This window comes from Podarcis erhardii (assembly GCF_964252035.2).
Source record: "Podarcis erhardii genome assembly, chromosome: 17".
Taxonomy (NCBI): domain Eukaryota; kingdom Metazoa; phylum Chordata; class Lepidosauria; order Squamata; family Lacertidae; genus Podarcis; species Podarcis erhardii.
This window is the reverse complement of record NC_138515.1, coordinates 32,395,093-32,413,613: the sequence shown is the minus strand read 5'-3', so window position 1 is coordinate 32,413,613 and position 18,521 is coordinate 32,395,093. Positions and strand designations below refer to the sequence as shown.

The 18,521-nt window shown below is 45.1% G+C and overlaps 1 protein-coding gene across 1 annotated transcript; it reads left to right on the top strand.

Moving 5' to 3' along the window:
- Window positions 1-8,539: 8,539 nt before the first annotated feature.
- LOC309332449 (purpurin) lies at window positions 8,540-17,614 on the top strand. The gene is made up of 6 exons (XM_081845655.1): window positions 8,540-8,629; window positions 11,291-11,411; window positions 12,810-12,946; window positions 14,223-14,335; window positions 15,669-15,881; window positions 17,391-17,614. Exons 2-6 carry the CDS (start codon window positions 11,292-11,294, stop codon window positions 17,399-17,401), a joined length of 594 nt encoding a protein of 197 aa, XP_081701781.1. The 5' UTR covers window positions 8,540-8,629; window position 11,291; the 3' UTR covers window positions 17,402-17,614.
- Window positions 17,615-18,521: the final 907 nt, after the last annotated feature.

Here is an 18,521-nt window from a genome sequence, read left to right as displayed (position 1 = left end):
GTCAGTTGCAACTGTTCATTAGGGTGGGAGGTGCAGCCACGTTCAAAAGGTGAAGTTATGCAATTGCAAAATCTACATTAGATAGCATGCACAGTCAATTTAAAATCATGCTCCTGTGCAACCCATCCCATATTCATATTCATACATGTGCACAGAAAGAGAGGTTTAAAGGCTCGTAGGTGGTAAACTTCTTGCTTAGGAATGATTCTCATACATTGCACCCAGAATAAGAACAGTGTCTCGTTCACAGTATTTCATTTCTTGATCTGGCCATTGGATGGCACCATAGTACAATGACTGGTCCAAGAAGCTGCTGTGTCTGTCAAAATGACCTTGTAGCACATTGGGGAGGTGCTCCAGGCAGCAATACACTATGTATATGTTGATCAGGGAATTGTGACCTGTGTATTGTAATAACGGCCATAATCTTGGCGACACTGGGGGTGCTTATGAGTGTGTGTGTGTGTGTGTGTGTGTGTGTGTGTGTGTGAGAGAGAGAGAGAGAGAGAGAGAGAGAGAGAGAGCCTTCCTTGTCCATTCTGAATTACAGCAAAGACAGTGTTCGGACCTTTGTTTAAAGAGGTAGCAAAAAAACATGATTGCTCTATATTATTGCTCTACATTTTTCCTGATTTTATGGTTTTGTCTTTTTTGTAAACCACTTTGAGTGCTTAAAACAACAACAACATCAACAACCAAGTAGTGTATAAATTTTATGAAACAGATAATCCATAGTTTAAACCTGTGCCCAGTATTTAATATGTTGTACCCTGAAGTGCTGAATAGATTGTAAAGATGGTGCACATTTCTAAATGCATCTCACCAGCTTCAGTATGAAAATTGACAAAATGTGTCATGATGCTATAGTGTATTCATGTATTCAGCGCTGTCTTTAGCATATGCACCACCGGGGTACAAAGATCCGCCCAGCGCCCCCAAATTTAGTTTAGCCCCCCCCCCCCCAATTTTGCATGCATGGCGCCATTGTGAATGACTAGCGCCCCACAGGATGGGGTTGTGCAGAGTTGTGAAGGCAGCAGAGAGCATTGTTGGCTGCCCACTCTCCACCTTAGAGCAGATTTATGCCACAAGGTGCCATAGGAAGGCACTGGACATAGTAAAAGATCCATCGCATCCTGGTCACTGTCTCTTCGAGCTCCTGCCGTCGGGACGGAGATACAGGATGATGAAGACAAGAACGAGCCGTCTCAAGAACAGCTTCTTCTCCAGATCGATCTCGGCCCTGAATGGGAAACCTGGACTTTGAAAGTCATCTAATCTTCCTTGCTGTATTATGCTGTATTGTTTTAATTAGTGTTTTTATCGTTGTTCTGATTTTGTGTGGAGTGCCCTACCTGGGTGGATGGAGCAGCCAAGTAAATTTCGTTGTCCCTGAGAGGGGACAATGACAATAAAGATATTATTATTATTATTATTATTATTATTATTATTATTATTATTATTATTATATTAAAGACAGCCCAGCTTGTATTTACACACACATGAGGTAGAAACAAGATGCATTCCCACACCCTCGTGGTGGCCCTGGGATTTGGGGGGCTATGTGGAAGAGAGTCATTTGGGAACCCTTATAGGTATGAAAGCAAGACAGGCATATGATTTGACTTTAATCTGTACAGTGGTACCTCGGGTTACGAACTTAATTCGTTCTGGAGGTCTGTTCTTAACCCAAAATCTTTCTTAACCTGAGGCACACTTTCACTAATGGGGCCTCCCGCTGCCACCGCCATGCCACCGCTGCGAAATTTCCATTCTCATCCTGGGGCAAAGTTCTCAACCTGAGGTACTACTTCCAGGTTAGCGGAGTTTGTAACTCGAAGTGTTTGTAATCCAAGGTGTTTGTGACCTGAGGTACCACTGTACATGGAAGCATGGAGAAATATATCCAGTGCTTTTTGTCTAAAAAAATGTTTAGGGGTACTCTCATTTTCCTACTCATATTGAAATACTGCCCCTCAATGAGGCCAACTTAGATTCACAAAATGTTTAGGGGTATGCGTCCCCCCAGAAAAAAAGCACTGGATATATCGTAACACATTCACAGTGGTTAGTTTCTATTACAAGTGGAGTGGCAAACATTGCTTAATACGTTATATCAACACCACACTTTAAGTACATGAATGAGAGTCATAAACAAAAAGAATTTGAAAAATTTGAAAACAACCTCTCACTTTCAAGTACAGTGCGAACACTGTGAAGTACTAGTTGTAAATTGGGGTAGATATGTTGATTATTAAACTACCCCAATTTACATGTAGTACTTATTCCCACGGTACCTGTAAATGTTATGCCTGAAAGGCTGCCCAAGCTGCACATTTCTCGTGAGGTTGATTATATAACCTAAAACACCCCACTTGATTTCAGTGAGCAACTCTACTGAATGTTCAGTGGTGGAGGAAGTGGGGTGCAGTGAGTGCTGGCCGCCCTGGGTGTCATCCCTGAGGGGGGGGTGACATTGCCGCCCCACCCCCCTAGGATGCTTGCTGTGGGCGGCGTCCCCTTGGGGTGCTCACCCCGCCCCCACGGGCAGCTAGCCCCACCCCCAGTTGCGCGGCATGTGTGCTGCTCCAGGTGCCAGAGCAGAAAGCTCCGCCTCTGTGAATGTTCAAGGTGCAAAGATGATTTTTGCAACTCTTTGTAAGGCCATCACCTCCTATTTTAGCCATACATCAAATATGGCTTATCCTTAAACTGCTTAAATCTGTCATTTAGGTGAGCAATTGTTTCGTCCACCACAACTTCAAAGAATTCTACGCAAGATTTGTCTTTTGGATCAAGAATGGCGTCTTCTGATGTTTCATCTAGTAAAGTCTGTGTTACTCTCTCTCACACAGCTCTGGGAATGTTTTTTCAATGAGATCTTCTTCAACTTTTCTCAATGAGATCTTCTTCAGCCAGCAGAAAAGACTGAAAGACAATATTTTCTCCACTCTGCTGAGATTTTGTTGCGAAACAATCCCCGTGAAATCGTGAATTTCTTCTCTCTTCACCGTGTACGAAAAGAAAATGGCGGCTTCCTCCTCCTGGTGTGCTGAGAGAACTGGGAAATTGTTCATGTACAGGGGAAAAAGGCATAAGAACAGGCTGTATGGTGAGCAGGCAGGGTTTCGTACAAGATTTTTGGACCTCCTAAAGTGTGGAATCCCAGGCAGTTGCCCAGTGTGTCAGGCCCTAAAACCACCACCCTAAATGATCGTGGAAAAGGTATATTTGACATTCTACATGCAGACCCTCTAAGTGTCCCTATTTTCCAGGGGCAGTCCTGGATTTACAGAAGCTGTCCTGGTTTCTGATTTGATCCTGGAATGACCCACTTTTCCTTAGGACATCCCTATTTTCATTGGAGAAATGTTGGGGGGCATGGAATAGGACAGCCATGTCCCCATTTTCATTGGAGAAATGTTGGAGGGGATGCTACATGTCAGCTTTGGACAATGGCTGCTCCTTAAATCAAACCTTCTGCTTCAAAATACATTTGTCCTGTGGTAGCCCTGTCAGCTTCTCTGGTCTAGACTCTCTGTGAACTGTGTCTGAAGTGGCATTCATTAGCGCAAGTAGACATCTGGCCAAGGGCATCCTCTCTGTGGTGACACGTGCTGGGGATGGAATTCTTTAGCCTTTGACAGTTTCACTCCTTAGCTTTTTAAATCCAGCCTCAATAAAGACAGAAGCAAGCTTAGCTTACCAATAGCAGGCTGACAACTCATGGAGCTCTGTAAAGAACTCAGACACATGGCCCGGAAGGAGCGATCATGCCATGAGCTTAATCGACTAGCTCAAGAGATGCTTTCTGGGTTGAATGTGTGCAACCCAAAGAGCAACTGTGTTTGTGAAGCTGCGGCTGCTTCTATCTTGGGGTGGGATCCAATGACATACCACCAGCAAAATCAGCTTGTGAAATTGTTGTTGCCTGTGAGATCTTGTGCAATAGGCTTAAGGTAAAGGTAAAGGGACCCCTGACCATTAGGTCCAGTCGTGGCCGACTCTGGGGTTGCGGCACTCATCTCGCTTTATTGGCCAAGGAAACCGGCGTACAGCTTCTGGGTCATGTGGCCAGCATGACTCAGCCACTTCTGGTGAACCAGAGCAGTGCACAGAAACGCCATTTACCTTCCCGCCAGAGTGGTACCTATTTATCTACTTGCACTTTGACGTGCTTTTGAACTGCTAGGTTGGCAGGAACAGGGACCGAGCAACGGGAGCTCACCCCGTTGCGGGGATTCGAACCGCCAACCTTCTGATTAGCAAGTCCTAGGCTCTTGGTTTAACCCACAGCACCACCCGCGTCCCGTGCAATAGGCTTACTTCCTCAGAATATCAAACTTTCTGCAGTAAGGAACGTGTTGATATGTACCCTTGCATGTCGTGACCCATTCGTGTTACCTACACAGGCCTCTCAAAAGCGTGCAGCCATGCTGTGTAGCAAAAGATTTACTGCAGGAGCATTTATCATCATTTCATCATTTTTTATTTGTATGCCGCCATCCCACAGTTAAAAAAACAATGTCCAGGGTGGCTTACAGCATGACAAGATTTACATAATTACAAAAGTCATGAACAATAAACAAACCACATCAAAAAAATACACAACCAGACGGGAAACAATTTCCACATAAATCAAAATCTAAAACTAAGAATACAGCATTAATATCCCAGTTTAAAATGACTTAGGTAAAAAAATAACGGCAATTTAAACAAAAAACCAAAACAAAAACAAAAGGGAGCCCTCTTTGCCCACCCGCGGCAGCGGCAGCAGTCCTTTATAGAGCCCATCAGGCCCCACCCTGGGCCAGGTGGTGAGTGGCAGGACTGGGGCCCTCAGGTGCTGAGCAGGGGAGTCCTCCTCTTAGTGACCATACGGCTCTTCTCTGGGCTTTCCAGGCATGGCAAAAGGCGTGAAGCGATGGCTGGGAACGAGCTTTTTGTGAGAAGAATTTCCTTTCTCAGGCAACAATGGAGATTATCACAGGAATGAGAACACAGCTGCTTGGGCAACTCAGAGCATCAGGTTTTGTAAGAGCCAGAGGTGGTGGCGACATAAGAGATGTTAACACCAACTCTGAGAACTAGGCTGTGGTGAAAGGTGCCTCAGTAGCTGGAATGTACCCCAATATAGTTCACGGTGACAGAGAGAACATTGTTTTGACTGGGCCAAAAGAGGAAAAAAGTTAGATTTCATCCTACCTCAGTTCTTAGCCAGCCCCAGTATAAAAAGTTTCCTCCAGCAAATGGTCAAGTGGCAGCTATTCATGCACAACATTGGGCATGTCCATGTGCTTCATTTTTAGGCACAGCTCCAGGCTTTAAAACTCTGTATCCAAGGGCCAAGCGTGTTTTTGTTTTTGTCCCACCACTTTGCCTGGAAAAACTGCAAATGGCAATCAGATTTTTACAGTGAAATGTGGGGCTTCCCAGGGAAAGAGCCTGGACAAAAACAAAACAAAACCCACTCCAACATGGAGCTTTAAATCATGGACTTGTGTCTGGAAAGCAAGTCCATTATCTCCTGTCCCAGCAAATAAATCAGGATGAATGCTCAACAAACAGGTCATCTGAAATTATTGCCCTGTGTTCCCATCCCTATATTTACCCATGAAAAGAAAGAAGTGGCAATTATAAGAACACAACAAGATGGAAGAAATAAAATATTGATCTCACATGTGGGTGAAGGGGAGTGGGGGGGCATGTGAGAATCTATAATATTATTTATAATATAAATTTCCTAACTGCGATGTATTTACATAGAGCAAATGGAAGCCTAGAGCAATCATGTATATTTTAATTTAGGCAATCTATGTAATAGGCTTATGTTAGAAAACGAATATGGATTTTGAATTTGATGTTTGTATTTTGTTTCTTTTTGGTTTTGAAATAAAATAAAAATAAAATAAAATAAAAAAGAAGTGGCTCCATAAATTATGTCAGCAAATGAGACTTTGTTAAGAGTGCTGGTTCTAGTTTTGAGGGGAGGGGGCTTGGGCAAGCTATCCTCAGCAGCACCCCTACCCCAAACATCTTTCTTGTTGCTGCCACTCTTGCCTATTCTTTTGCCTCCTCTCTCCTCTGGGCCTGATGCACACAGAAGTCCAGAGGGAGCCTGCAAGGCATGTTCAAGATTCTGCTGCAACTCATCCCTCTTGTCACTGTTTGAACACTCAGAAAAGACAGGTGAACGGGCAGAGAGAGCAAGGGAGAAGAGCAGTAGGGGCTCTGGATAACTGAATTTAAGTGTGGGGAAACTGAGAAACCGAGAGGACACAAATGGACAGATCCTTCCATCCCACCCCCTGACCTTTCAGCCCTTGTTCAACTCCTAATGGGGATCCTTGCTGTAAATATGTTGCCAAATTCGGAGGCTAGGATTGAAGAGGTCATGGTCTGGTCTCATGAAAAGTAACTTGAAGGCTGCATATTGTCACTAAAGGAAATGCCAAGAGGATCACCACCATTCAGAGTTGACTGAAGGGTCAAGAAGAGCGAGCGTTCATGAGTGCGACGAGGCCTTATGTAATGTGCTGTGCTTGAACTAAGAGAGCTTATCTTGATACTGTGTCTGGGATGGGTGAGGCAGCGGAGTGCGTTTCCACCCAGGGTCGCTGCTGATCTCCAAAGTCTGGTACAAGCCATGACCTTTTAATGACAATCTAGTGGCTTGTGGATTAGCCCTCAGAGACAGATGTTGAGCTTCCTTTGAGACCGGTAAAGAGTGGTTCTTGAAGGCCATTTCTCTGCATTCTGGTTGGAAGGGGAAACTTCCAGAAAGGCATTGTTCCATCCCTGAGGGGAATAAGACAGAGTGGTCTACTCTATGGGGCATATCTGCCCGGGGAGCTCTAATTCTGCAAGGGGGCTAGGGAACTTTAATACAATTGTTATAAGAAAAAACTGCACCTACAGTTTCCAGAGTTGTTTGGGTAAACCACAGCAGATAAACTAGTATAAAACAAATGTAAGTTTGTTGTGTGCATATATATTTGTGTGTGGGTATTTAAAAACAGGCCACAACTTTATCGATTAGAGCAAAGTAATCAGGGGTTGGCACAGCACTAAGGGTAAGGATCAGTGCGCATTCAAACAGTCCACCTGCTGCTTGATACCCATCCAAACACAACTGCCAAAGAGGCAGTCAATGGCAAAAAAACCCAACCCTCCATGACACAGACCACTGATGTGTGTATATATTATTTGAGTACAAAGCATGCAAGCAGATGAGCTCAGCCAAAGAAATGAGGATTGTTGAACTTGGCCAAATATCTTATGCAGAATTCTCATGAACTAGTACTCCACTGCTTAGTTAGACTATTTTGGTCTTAATCTGTATTTCTGTTAATAGGCTTTCAAAATAATTATACTAGAAATAGTAAACTACTGGATTAAACAAGAACATGGTAACCTCCAAGTTTTTGGTGCTTTGCAATGAAGATTTTGTGTTTTTACCTTGCATTTTTATGTTGTGAACCAGCCTGAGATCTACGGATGAAGGATGGTACACAAATTAATTGATTGATTGATTGATTAAATAAATAAATAAATATAGATAGATAGATGATAGATAGATAGATAGCCCCCTGCTCTGAGGTCCTTAGAATTTAAATTCTGTCACTCGGGGATGGAGCCCTCACTGAGTTGTGTGCATGCAAAATATATGCAAGTTTTAAAATCTTCTTGGTTTCAGGCAGCAAGTTATAAAGAACGATCTAAAGGGACGCGATTCAGTGTTTCTTTGCTAAAGTTAAGCATGTGAGTTCTGGGTCTGGACAGAAATCAATCTGGAGACTTCAGGTAGAGTAGGGTTGCCACTTGTCCTGTATAATACAGGGTTGTCCCTTATTTCAGTGCAAAATGCTGCATCCTGTATTGATACTGTTTTGTCCTGTGTTTCAGGTTCTCTCTCTCTCTCTCTCTCTCTCTCTCTCTCTCTCTCTCTCTCTCTGCCAAGTTAGGAATGCTCTCCAGAGTCATGTGTTTGAAAAGGTGTGTGAAAGGTCATGTATTTAAGCTCTGAGTAGCCAAGCACAGACAGATTTACAAATTCATGTCTCTGCATGTGACAAATTCCAGAGGGTCCAACCTGTTAGACTGCAATAGATTGTAATGGATTGCTTTTGAAGCACAAAACTGAAATTTTTTTTGCCCCCCACTGCCCCGTATTTTGCCAGAACAAAGGTGGCACCCCTAGATATATATAGTTGTCTTTATTTAGATATCTATATTTGAGATCGCTGGAGGAAAGTTCCAGTGCATCTTAAGTTTCTAATTTAGCAGGCCATGTGCTTCAGAGGAGACAGAGGGCTGGACATGGAAGAGGTGCTGCTGCTTTGGCTATTTAGGCTCATGGGTTGGGATGCTTTCTTGGATTAGGTCAAAGCAATGTGTGTTTGATAACAGCTGATGGTCCAGTGTGGGGATTACTAGTGAAGTTGTTTACATAATGGATTATCCATCTTTAAGCATCTTACTCAGGTCCAGGAGACAAAGAGCCAATTAGTGCCTTTCCAAACACCTTATTTAAAGGCTGCCAGCACAGTGCTATCCATAGTCAGGCCGCTTCAGAGCAACAAGAACAAATTGCTTGGAATAAGTTCAAGAAGACTCAACAATCCATCAGGTAGGTCTTTCAATAGCTGTAGAAGATGCAATTTTGTGTCATTTTATTCCTGATTCGTTGAGGTGTCTTCTTATTCCATCTACTGAGATGCATTCGTTATTTACATAGATAATTAGTTTTTCACTGCCTTTGGCCAGTTTTTAATACAATCTCTGATGGGGAAGCCCAGCTTCCGTGTAAAGTGGTGTGATCCACTACACAGATGGTGTAAGATGCTTTTGATTGGCTTCCATAAGGTTTGGACTACGGTGCAGATCAGATACCTGAATTTCATGGCAAGGTGTTGGCTAAAAGATGTCCACCCTTTGGTTGAACAAGTTTGACTTGATACATGTGTTGTCTGGAGGGATATGAGGGGGTCACTGCAAAGTGGCTGTTTCCAGATTGCTAACAGTAACACCTGAAGAATGGCAATTACTGTACATATTAGAGCAACGGGAGCTCACCCCATCACAGGGATTCAAACCGCCGACCTTCTGATCAGTAAGCCCAAGAGGCTCTGTGGTTTAGACCACAGCACTACCTGGGTCACTTGAGGGTTAGTGTACCTAGTCAGCAGACTCAAATGCTGAAGCTTTCCTGGACTCTAACGTGTCAGGATAAAGTTGAAGTAACCAGAATCCCATTTGAATCCCTGTGATGGGGTGAGCTCCCGTTGCTCTGTCCCAGCTCCTGCCAACCTAGCAGTTCAAAAGCACGCCAGTGCAAGTAGATAAATAGGTATCACTGTGGCGGGAAGGTAAACGGTGTTTCCGTGCGCTCTGGCACTCGTCACAGTGTCCTGTTGCACCAGAAGTGGTTTAGTCCTGCTGGCCACATGATCCGGAAAGCTGTCTGTGGACAAACGCCGGCTCCCTCAGCCTGAAAACAAGATGAGCGCCATAACCCCATAGTTGCCTTTGACTGGACTTAACCGTCCAGGGGTCCTTTACCTCTCTACCTTTACTAACCCTCAGCAATGCCACATCAATCCTTTGGAAGGTTTCTAGGGGATAGAATTGGATGTTACACCCAACCTAGCGCTTCATTGCTTATGGTTTATGTTCTGGAAATCTGATTCCTCTCAACTTTAGGTTAGCTTTACCTCCCTCTCCTACTTAATACTCACAGCTTGATCAGCCATGTGGCGGCTGTCTTGCCTGTTAACGCTCAAGGCAAGGAGATGGACACACTTAGCAGACTACTGCAGGCAGATCACCTTGTAGGATTAGGGAAACTTCCTGGACGGAACAGATGGAAAATGCACAGCCAGGCCTTGTCAGAGACCAGCTGGATGAGGGGGAGTGGTGGGAGCCACCAGCCCAAGAGCCCTCCAAGAAGGGCTCTGACTGGCTGGATGAAGACGACTTCTGGGGGGCTGCCTCCCAAGACAACCCCCTCCCAGGAGGACACCTTAGAACCTGGATCTTGGTGGTGGGACATTGAAGAGCAGTAAGCTGAAGGGATGAGCTGGGAGCTGATAGAAGCAGGAGATTTGAATGATCAAGGGTGTTCAGGAGAAGGAGGGCCCTCCAGGAAAGATTAGAAGCTGAGAGTCACAGTGTTTGTGCAGACAGTCCCAGTCCTGCTGGCTGTCCTCCCCCTCTGGCTCCCCACTCAAGGAGGGTCCTGCACATTGCTGAGCAATGCACCAGACAAGCCCAGATGTGGAGCTGACCCCCTTGGCACAGCCTTCATTTGCTTGGGAGGGCTCCAGAGTGAGAGGCTAGAGGGGGAAGAGCATGCCTAGGACTCAGTTTCGTTAAGACGAAGCAGGGACATTAATAATAATAATAATTTTATTATTTGTACCCTGCCCATCTGGCTGGATTCCCCCATCTGGCTGGATTTCTATATAAGTCCCCACCTGCGGACTGAAACAGCACAGTCTAGATGCAGCTTGACCACCTTAGTGAGAACTAGATCTCAGTAACAACTTGCACCCAGTAGTCACTGGACTGGGGTTCTGGATACTGACCAGCAGAGAGGACGTACATCAAGGCAATAAACCTATGGTCCATTTAACCCAATAGACCTTTCTTTGGAGTAAACATGGATGAAATTGGGCTTCAAGGGTTTCAGGAATGTCAAGTTTCAAGAAAAGTAACTGGAAAGCATACTTAAATCAATGAGGCAAAGGGAGCACAAGAGACATTTGCAGCAGAATATTTGCAATCTATAAATGATGTGTAAGGCGATAAAGTAAACAGACATTACTTGTGAGACAGTTATCCAGTTGCTTGATACATCTCTGCTGAATAAATGCAGATGAGTCAGTCTCTATAATTTAGCTTCTCTCATTGTAGATGGCAGCGATTTGTGTTGTTATCCCCTTAGATTTTTTTTGCTCCTAAGTATTTTTGGACTTCTGAGATCCCTGAAGTTCCCCTGAGCTTGCTTATACTTCTCTGTTGGGAAAGGATGGTGCCATTTTGGCACTTTGGAAAATGAATTCGCTATTGGCATAAGACCTTACTGCAGATAGAACTCACAGTGTGCCAAGAACCCTTAGTTAAATGCATTTCCTAGGATTTGGATGTCTCCAGTTCCACCCTTGAACCCACCGCCAATAGTGGCAGACCTTGGGATCTCAAATTTCAGTGACCCCTGTGTGACACCAAAATTCGGCACCTCCCTGAGCAAGTTTCTAACCAGTGCTGAACAAACTGTGTTGCTCCACAGAATGAAATACGCTCAGTACACATTCCTGGTGACGATCATCTCCATTATCGATTACTCCTCGGCGCAGCCTTCGTGTGCAGTGGAATCTTTCTCTGTGAAGGAAGACTTTGACCCCAAGAGGGTAACTATGAATACTTTCTAACATAAAGGGTGACAGTGATCTCGTGTAATGAGAGCCAGTGTGGTGTAGTGGTTAAGAGTGGTAGTCTCGTAATCTGGGGAACCGGGTTCACGTCTTCGCTCCTCCACCTGCAGCTGCTGGGTGACCTTGGGCCAGTCACACTTCTTTGAAGTCTCTCAGCCCCACTCACCTCACAGAGTGTTTGTTGTGGGGGAGGAAGGGAAAGGAGAATGTGAGCCGCTTTGAGACTCCTTAAAGGGAGTGAAAGGCGGGATATCAAATCCAAACTCCTCCTCCTCCTCCTCCTCCTCTTCTTCTTCTTCTTCTTCTTCTTCTAATGCAGTTCGTTTGCAAAGGTATTGTTGCAAGCCACCCCAATCTCCAAGAGGTGAAAGATTCCCACGGTTCATGTTTCTTTTTGGAAATGAGGCACTGTGGAGACTGTGGTGTCTTTATGATATATGGTTTATTTACACATATATACAACTTGAGCCTACGGTGGAGGGGTTTGCTGTATCAACACCCCATAAGGGTCTTGTTTCTCTCATATTCGCAACCTTGGATCCAGACAAACATCAAACATTGTGCTTTGCCTCTCTGGCTTTCCAGCTGGCTGCTTTTGCTTCCAGCTTCTAGCTCACATGCAGCCAAATTTCAACTCAAAACTCTTGCTTTATTCCTCCTCACTATCTGAGAGTTGAGGCTGGGGCCCCACCCATATGCTGTGCTGTCTTGCACAGAGCCTCTTCCTTTGGTCTCTGTCCACCTCACCAGGAGGCTAGTCTATTTCCTGGAATTTGAAGGTTTGATTAGCTTTTAACACTTGCTGGATCCAGGGATAGAAGAGTCTGGTGCTTAGTTTAACGCGCGCACACCAAACTCACAACAGTATAAATGTGATGGGAATGACAATTAAGTTTCTGAAATATCTTTCCAATTTGCTAGCTGTCCTTGAGTGTTTCTCAATTTTTGGGCTTTGGTCTCTGCTTCCAAACATGCTTCCCTCAGCTTGTCATGTTAGGGTTAGTACACATGCCACTGGCATGCAAAGGCATTGGAGCTGTTTCAATGTCATTGGTGGTAACATATGCAGAAAGGTGACCACACAGGCAGGGCCAGTGATGTCTCCCACCTGCAGCCTCAAGTGGTGCAGATCCTGCTGATAAACTGAGCCTTGGTCTTCAGATGTTGCCACATTAATTACTTGGAAGGGCTCCAAATTTAGGCTTTATCCATGAACCAATGCTTAATTGTTTGAAATTTGGATTTGGATTATAGAAGTCTGCTTGCTTTGAACTTTCAGGCAATGCCTGGTAAGTCAGCTTCAATTAATACTCTAGCCTGGTGGCATGTGGTCACTGTCCTTCCTGGTAACTTTCAATGTCCTTTGCATTTTAGTATGCAGGTAAATGGTATGCGCTGGCCAAGAAAGACCCAGAAGGCCTGTTTCTACAAGATAACATCTCAGCTGAATATACCATTGAGGAGGACGGCACTATGATTGCATCTTCCAAAGGCAGAGTGAAGCTTTTCGGGTAAGTCACAGGGTGACCTCAAGTAGGCTTCCTTGTATTCCTGGTCACCTGCTCCTATGACATTGTATTCTGTTCCTGTGATCAAGATGTGTTGTGGCAACTACTAGGTTGTAGGGCTAAGCCAAAGTGGGGGGAAGGTGCATTTGCAAAATAATCCCCACCCCCGCAAAATGTAAGCTCCAATTCCAGTAGTTGTTGGGTATGAGGGCCAGCAAAACAGGGCAAAAATGTTCATCCATTCATAGATAGTGCAAGAAACACTGTCCTTCCTCTGATTAGACTGGAGATGTTATCACATACCCAAATCTGATTTGCTACATAATCAGAAAGCCTATAAGGTCAATGCTTCATAATTTCACGTTGATTTTGCCGTACGATGGACCAAATGTCATTGTGTGGACTACATGATTCTCGAACGGCCACATTGCAGGATGTGGGCCTCTCAAGGGAAGGATTTAAGTCCTTACACGGCCAACAAAAGATGGACTTCTGAAAAGTCACACAGTGAGGGGAGACAGGAAGAGATGCACTAGGCCAGAGATACGGTCAAAAGCATTTTGGTGATAGGGTAAATTGGATTCAGATTATTAGAGAGAGGCAAAAGATGGTTACGCAAGGCAGGGGTGGAGGAATCTGTGGTCTTCTAGATGTTGGACTCCCAACTCCGATCAGCCCTAGTCAACATGGTCAAGGGTTAAGGGTACTGAAAGTTGAAGTTGAACAACATCTGGATATCCATGGATTTCCCCATCTCCGTTGTAAGAGTAGACCAAGCAAGTAGGATTGGAATGCGCATGGAGGCAAGTAGGATACAGGAATGGTGGGCAGGAAGAGGCCTGTAGGGTTAGGATAGCAATGCAGAATCAGATGACAGCTGAGCAGGATACTGATCTGGGTGTCATGTTCAGAAGCAGATGAATCCTATTTCAATACTGGCAATGAGACAGCGTGCACCACAACTCTCCTTTTCAAAAATTAGCTTTTATTAAAGATTTTCTTGTGTAAAAAACAGACAGACGAACAAGAAAGAAAAGTACATATAGCGTCTCCACTTTCAATTCATAGAGTCTTTTTCACACCACCACTCTTAAGGGCAGCAAAGTAGCTTTGCAGGCACACACAGCTCTGGCCTCCAACAAAGGGGAGCAGCTGAGAGACCTGATTTGGCTCCCACAACCTCTCTAGGATCTGCTGCCTGAGGCAGCTGCCTCACTCTGCCTAAAGTTAGAGCTGGCTCCGATTAACGAGACTTCCTCTTTCTGTCTTCCTGTTTTAGGTTCTGGGTGATCTGCGCTGACATGGCCGCCCAATACTCGGTGCCTGACCCCACCACTCCAGCAAAAATGTTCATGAATTATCAAGGCCTGGCAAGCTATTTGTCAAGCGGAGGTGAGCAAGATATCCCTTGTTGCTTGTGGGTGAGAATGTGGAGAAAAGGGGGATGTCAAAGAGTTGTGCCTCATTCTGTATCCCAAATGAGGCAGGTGTATGTCTTGTGGCCCCTTTTGACGTTATCTTAGCAGTGTGGAAGCCCTTCCCTTTCCTTAGATTTCTTTCTTTATTGAAATATGTCTCACCTTAATATAAAATATTCAGAGTGGCTTGTAATAAGAACAAAACGAACAGTTATGGGGGGAATCAATAACACAATTAAAACACACATTAAGAATAGAACTCTGCAATGGGGCTATGTGGACCTCCCTTCCAGATCTTGGGTACCCCAGCTAGAAAAGCCCTGCACTTCAGGTCACCTGGGAGGAGCCTACAATATACCTTTCAAACTCACCAGAGCAAAGAGGATATGTTGCCTCAGCTCTCTCTTTCTTATACTGTATTGTATCCCACTTTTTAAATTTATACCGGGAGGCATTCAACATTGCACCAAGTTGACTGTTCCATCAACACAAGCATTTTGGCTTGCCAGACAGAATACCTGCCCCCCTCTTCTCCTACCACAATGCTGTTTGTTCCAGGGGTTATCTCAACACCCTCCACCAGATCCAATTTGCTGACAGGACTCATTAATTGAACCCCACCTCTCAGATTAATATCCCACCCTTTGACTATAGTCAGTGCTATTTTTCTAGAAAAAGAGGTGCCAGAACTCACCATGAACACCTCCCTCGTTCTCTTACCATGACAATGGGGCCCACCTGAGAGGTGCCGGAACTGAGTTCTGGTGAGTTCCAGCTGAAAAAAAGCCCTGGCTATAGTCCTCAAAGAAGCTTTTGCTTTGTAAATTCCCAATGAGCAGACGCACTAAGAAACACACTCTTAAAATAGGAAGAAATTCAACCAGCTCTGCTCAAGTGTCTGGTCTGTACCTTATTTTCTCTTCTGGGAGCTAACGTTCCCTTCTTCTCCACCTCCCAAGTGTTAGCGAAGACTCGTAGAGCAATTGTAGCCAGAGATAAAACCAAAGGAGAACTCTGATCCACTGATTCTCCTTTCCTACAGAGTTTAACCTCAAATCTTTGTAGCTTTCTCCATCTGCCAGGAAGAAGCTGTAACAGTTCTGAACTGGGAGGGCTGCTACTTATGCAGTAGCAAAGAACATGCAGCCAAGCTCGGATAGTCAACATCAGCATCGCACACAGATGCTCGCTTTCATTCTTCCATCACTCAGAGTTGGGGTGGGAGGGAATTATGTCTGAAGCCAGCCCTGGCTACAGAACACTTTGGTATGGCTTCAGGTGACAACATACCACTGTTATGGTTTCAGGAGACAACTACTGGGTGATTGACACAGACTACGACAACTATGCCATCACCTATGCCTGCCGCAGTCTGAAAGAGGATGGCTCCTGCGATGACGGCTACTCCCTTATTTTCTCTCGCAACCCCCGTGGTCTCCCCCCAGCCATTCAGCGCATTGTGCGCCAGAAGCAGGAAGAAATCTGCATGTCTGGCCAGTTCCAGCCTGTGCTACAGTCAGGTATGTTTAAAACCCACACACACAATTTTGCTCCTTTCTTGAATGAGGGAAGGTTCAAGGTTGCTTGGGTTGTTCTGTACCATCTGTGAAACAGTCGTGTGGACAGCCAACCTACAAGAATATCTGGTCATGCGACCAGACGACCTCTTGGCTGATCTACAAAAAGCTCATGGGTGTTGTCTCTGGCAGGACAACAATTCTCCAGCTACTCTGGGCTGCCTTCAGATGTCCTCTAAAACTTGCGTAGTTCTATATCTCCTTAACATCTGAGTAAGGTAGAACTGGGCTAAACTGTGGTGCTTTGGACACCATTGCACTGCATCTCCCATCATCTTTGACCACTGACCATGTAGGCAGGGACTGATAGGTGTTGGAGCCCAGTAAAAGTGGAGGACCACAGGTTAGACACGTCTGCTGTAAGGCATATAAAAAAGAGGGAATTCTTTTGTGAAGACTGCCTTGGGCACCAGTATGTTCTGGCACCAGTATGTGCCAGCAGTATGTTTCTGTGGCAAGGCCTGCTCAGGGTTTTGCATCGCCAACAAAGAGGAAATGAATCACAAAGGCACAAATCTGCATTGAATTGGCGTCAACTTCTTTATATATTGAAATAATTACTATAATTTAAATAGACATGCATCTCATCATAACATGGTAGGCAGGGACCTGTGCACCTGCTGAGTGTGCTGTCCAGAGGCTCAGTTGATGGGTCACTTCCAGTCCCTTCCTCCCTTCTCAGGGTTTTTCAAACCTTTAACTCGGACTAGGACTGCCCCTCTGTCCAGTAGGACACATGGCTACCTCAGGAGTTTTGGGGGCAGCATCTAGGCTGCAACACTAGCCTGCCTGAGTGGTCAGTCAAGTGACCCCAAAGGCCAGCCCTTCTGCCCAAAGGCCTTCTAAAGCTCTTGCCACTTGCTCCTCAGCTGGGGCAGTTTTTCTCCAGTACATGGTCTACATAGCTTGGTCCTGGAACTTGTCCACTTTGAGTTTGATCCATAGCTGGGAGGTGGCAGTTTTGAAACCAGAATTTCAATTCAGTCTTTGCTACGTAGTGATGAGGAGAGGCGTCAAAGCAAAATCTCAGAGACAAGCTCTACACTTAAAAAATAATATTTGTACACATGTACAAGTTGAGAAGCCAGACCAGCTTCAAGATTAAGGGGAGCTCTAGGCAAGTGTTCACCCACTCGCTTCCACTTGCTGCTTGCAGCAGGAAAAGAGTTATTAGGGAAAAGTTACGCACTCCCTCCCTTCACTTGCAATTGTTCTCTCTCAAAGCAGCTTTGCTTGGATGTTTGGTGTGTGTTGAAAGCATTTGTTCCACCATTGCACTTGTGTGTATATGTGTGAGTGGTTTCTGCATGGAGGTTTCTGAGGCAGTTAATAAACAAAACAACTGGAGCTCAACCATACCTTGAAATATATAACAATGCAAAATGTTCTAGTCTGCACCGTGGTTATGGCAATGCAACATCTAATGTGTGCTGTTCTTGCTTGTCTCCACAGGGGCCTGTTAAATCAAGACTCCTTCAGAGTTGGAGCAGAGGCCTGATCTCTGCGTCTTGAAGTCGTCCATGTAGTGTTTGGATTAGAGCTTTTCCTCAAACACATCTAAGTGTTGGCTTGTTGTTTTTATTTTACGGCACTTGGGTGCCACACACCTCGCTTGTCTGAACTCAAAAGAACTGTGTTGATGTTTGTCAATAAATGTTTTTAAGTAATCTTTTAAACTGCTTCCTCACGCTATGTTCACATGGGCAAATGTGTGGGGTTGGAGACATTTGTGGGCAATTCAGGAATGTTGTGGCTTTCGTCTTCATCACACACAACCCCACACAAAGAAACACAAGTCCTATGTCATGGCACCATGCAGCACTGGGTTTCAAGTTTCAGCTGCCAGTTTTGTGTGTAAAGTGGTCCAGGTCAATGGGATCCACTTACCACATAAGTAGTAAGTGCCAAAGCTGTTCTCATGCTGGGGGAGCAGGAGGAGCAAAGTAACAAATGAAGCGAGAGCTAAAGTAATATTTGAGGCCTAAAAGAGTCCGTTTGTCAGACAGAGAGAGCCAGAGACCATTGGTCAAGAGAGGGCAGGGGAATAAAGTATAGTGCAATCCTGTGCAGACTTACTCAGATGTAAGCCTTTCCGAACATAAGACAGCCACATCCATTCATGTGCACTTGTTGTTGTTGCTTAGTCGTTTAGTCGTGTCCGACTCTTTGCGACCCCATGGACCAGAGCACGCCAGGCACTCCTGTCTTCCACTGCCTCCTGCAGTTTGGTCTGACTTATGCTGGTAGCTTCGAGAACACCATCCAACCATCTCATCCTCTGTCGTCCTCTTCTCCTTGTGCCCTCCATCTTTCCCAACATCAGGGTCTTTTCCAGGGAGACTTCTCTTCTCATGCGGTGGCCAAAGTATTGGAGCCTCAGCTTCATGATCTATCCTTCCAGTGAGCACTCAGTGCTGATTTCCTTCAGAATGGATCGGTTTGATCTTCTTGCAGTCCATGGGACTCTCAAGAGTCTCCTCCAGCACCATAATTCAAAAGCTTCAATTCTTCGGCGATCAGCCTTCTTTATGGTCCAGCTCTCACTTCCATACATCACTACTGGGAAAACCATAGCTTTTACTA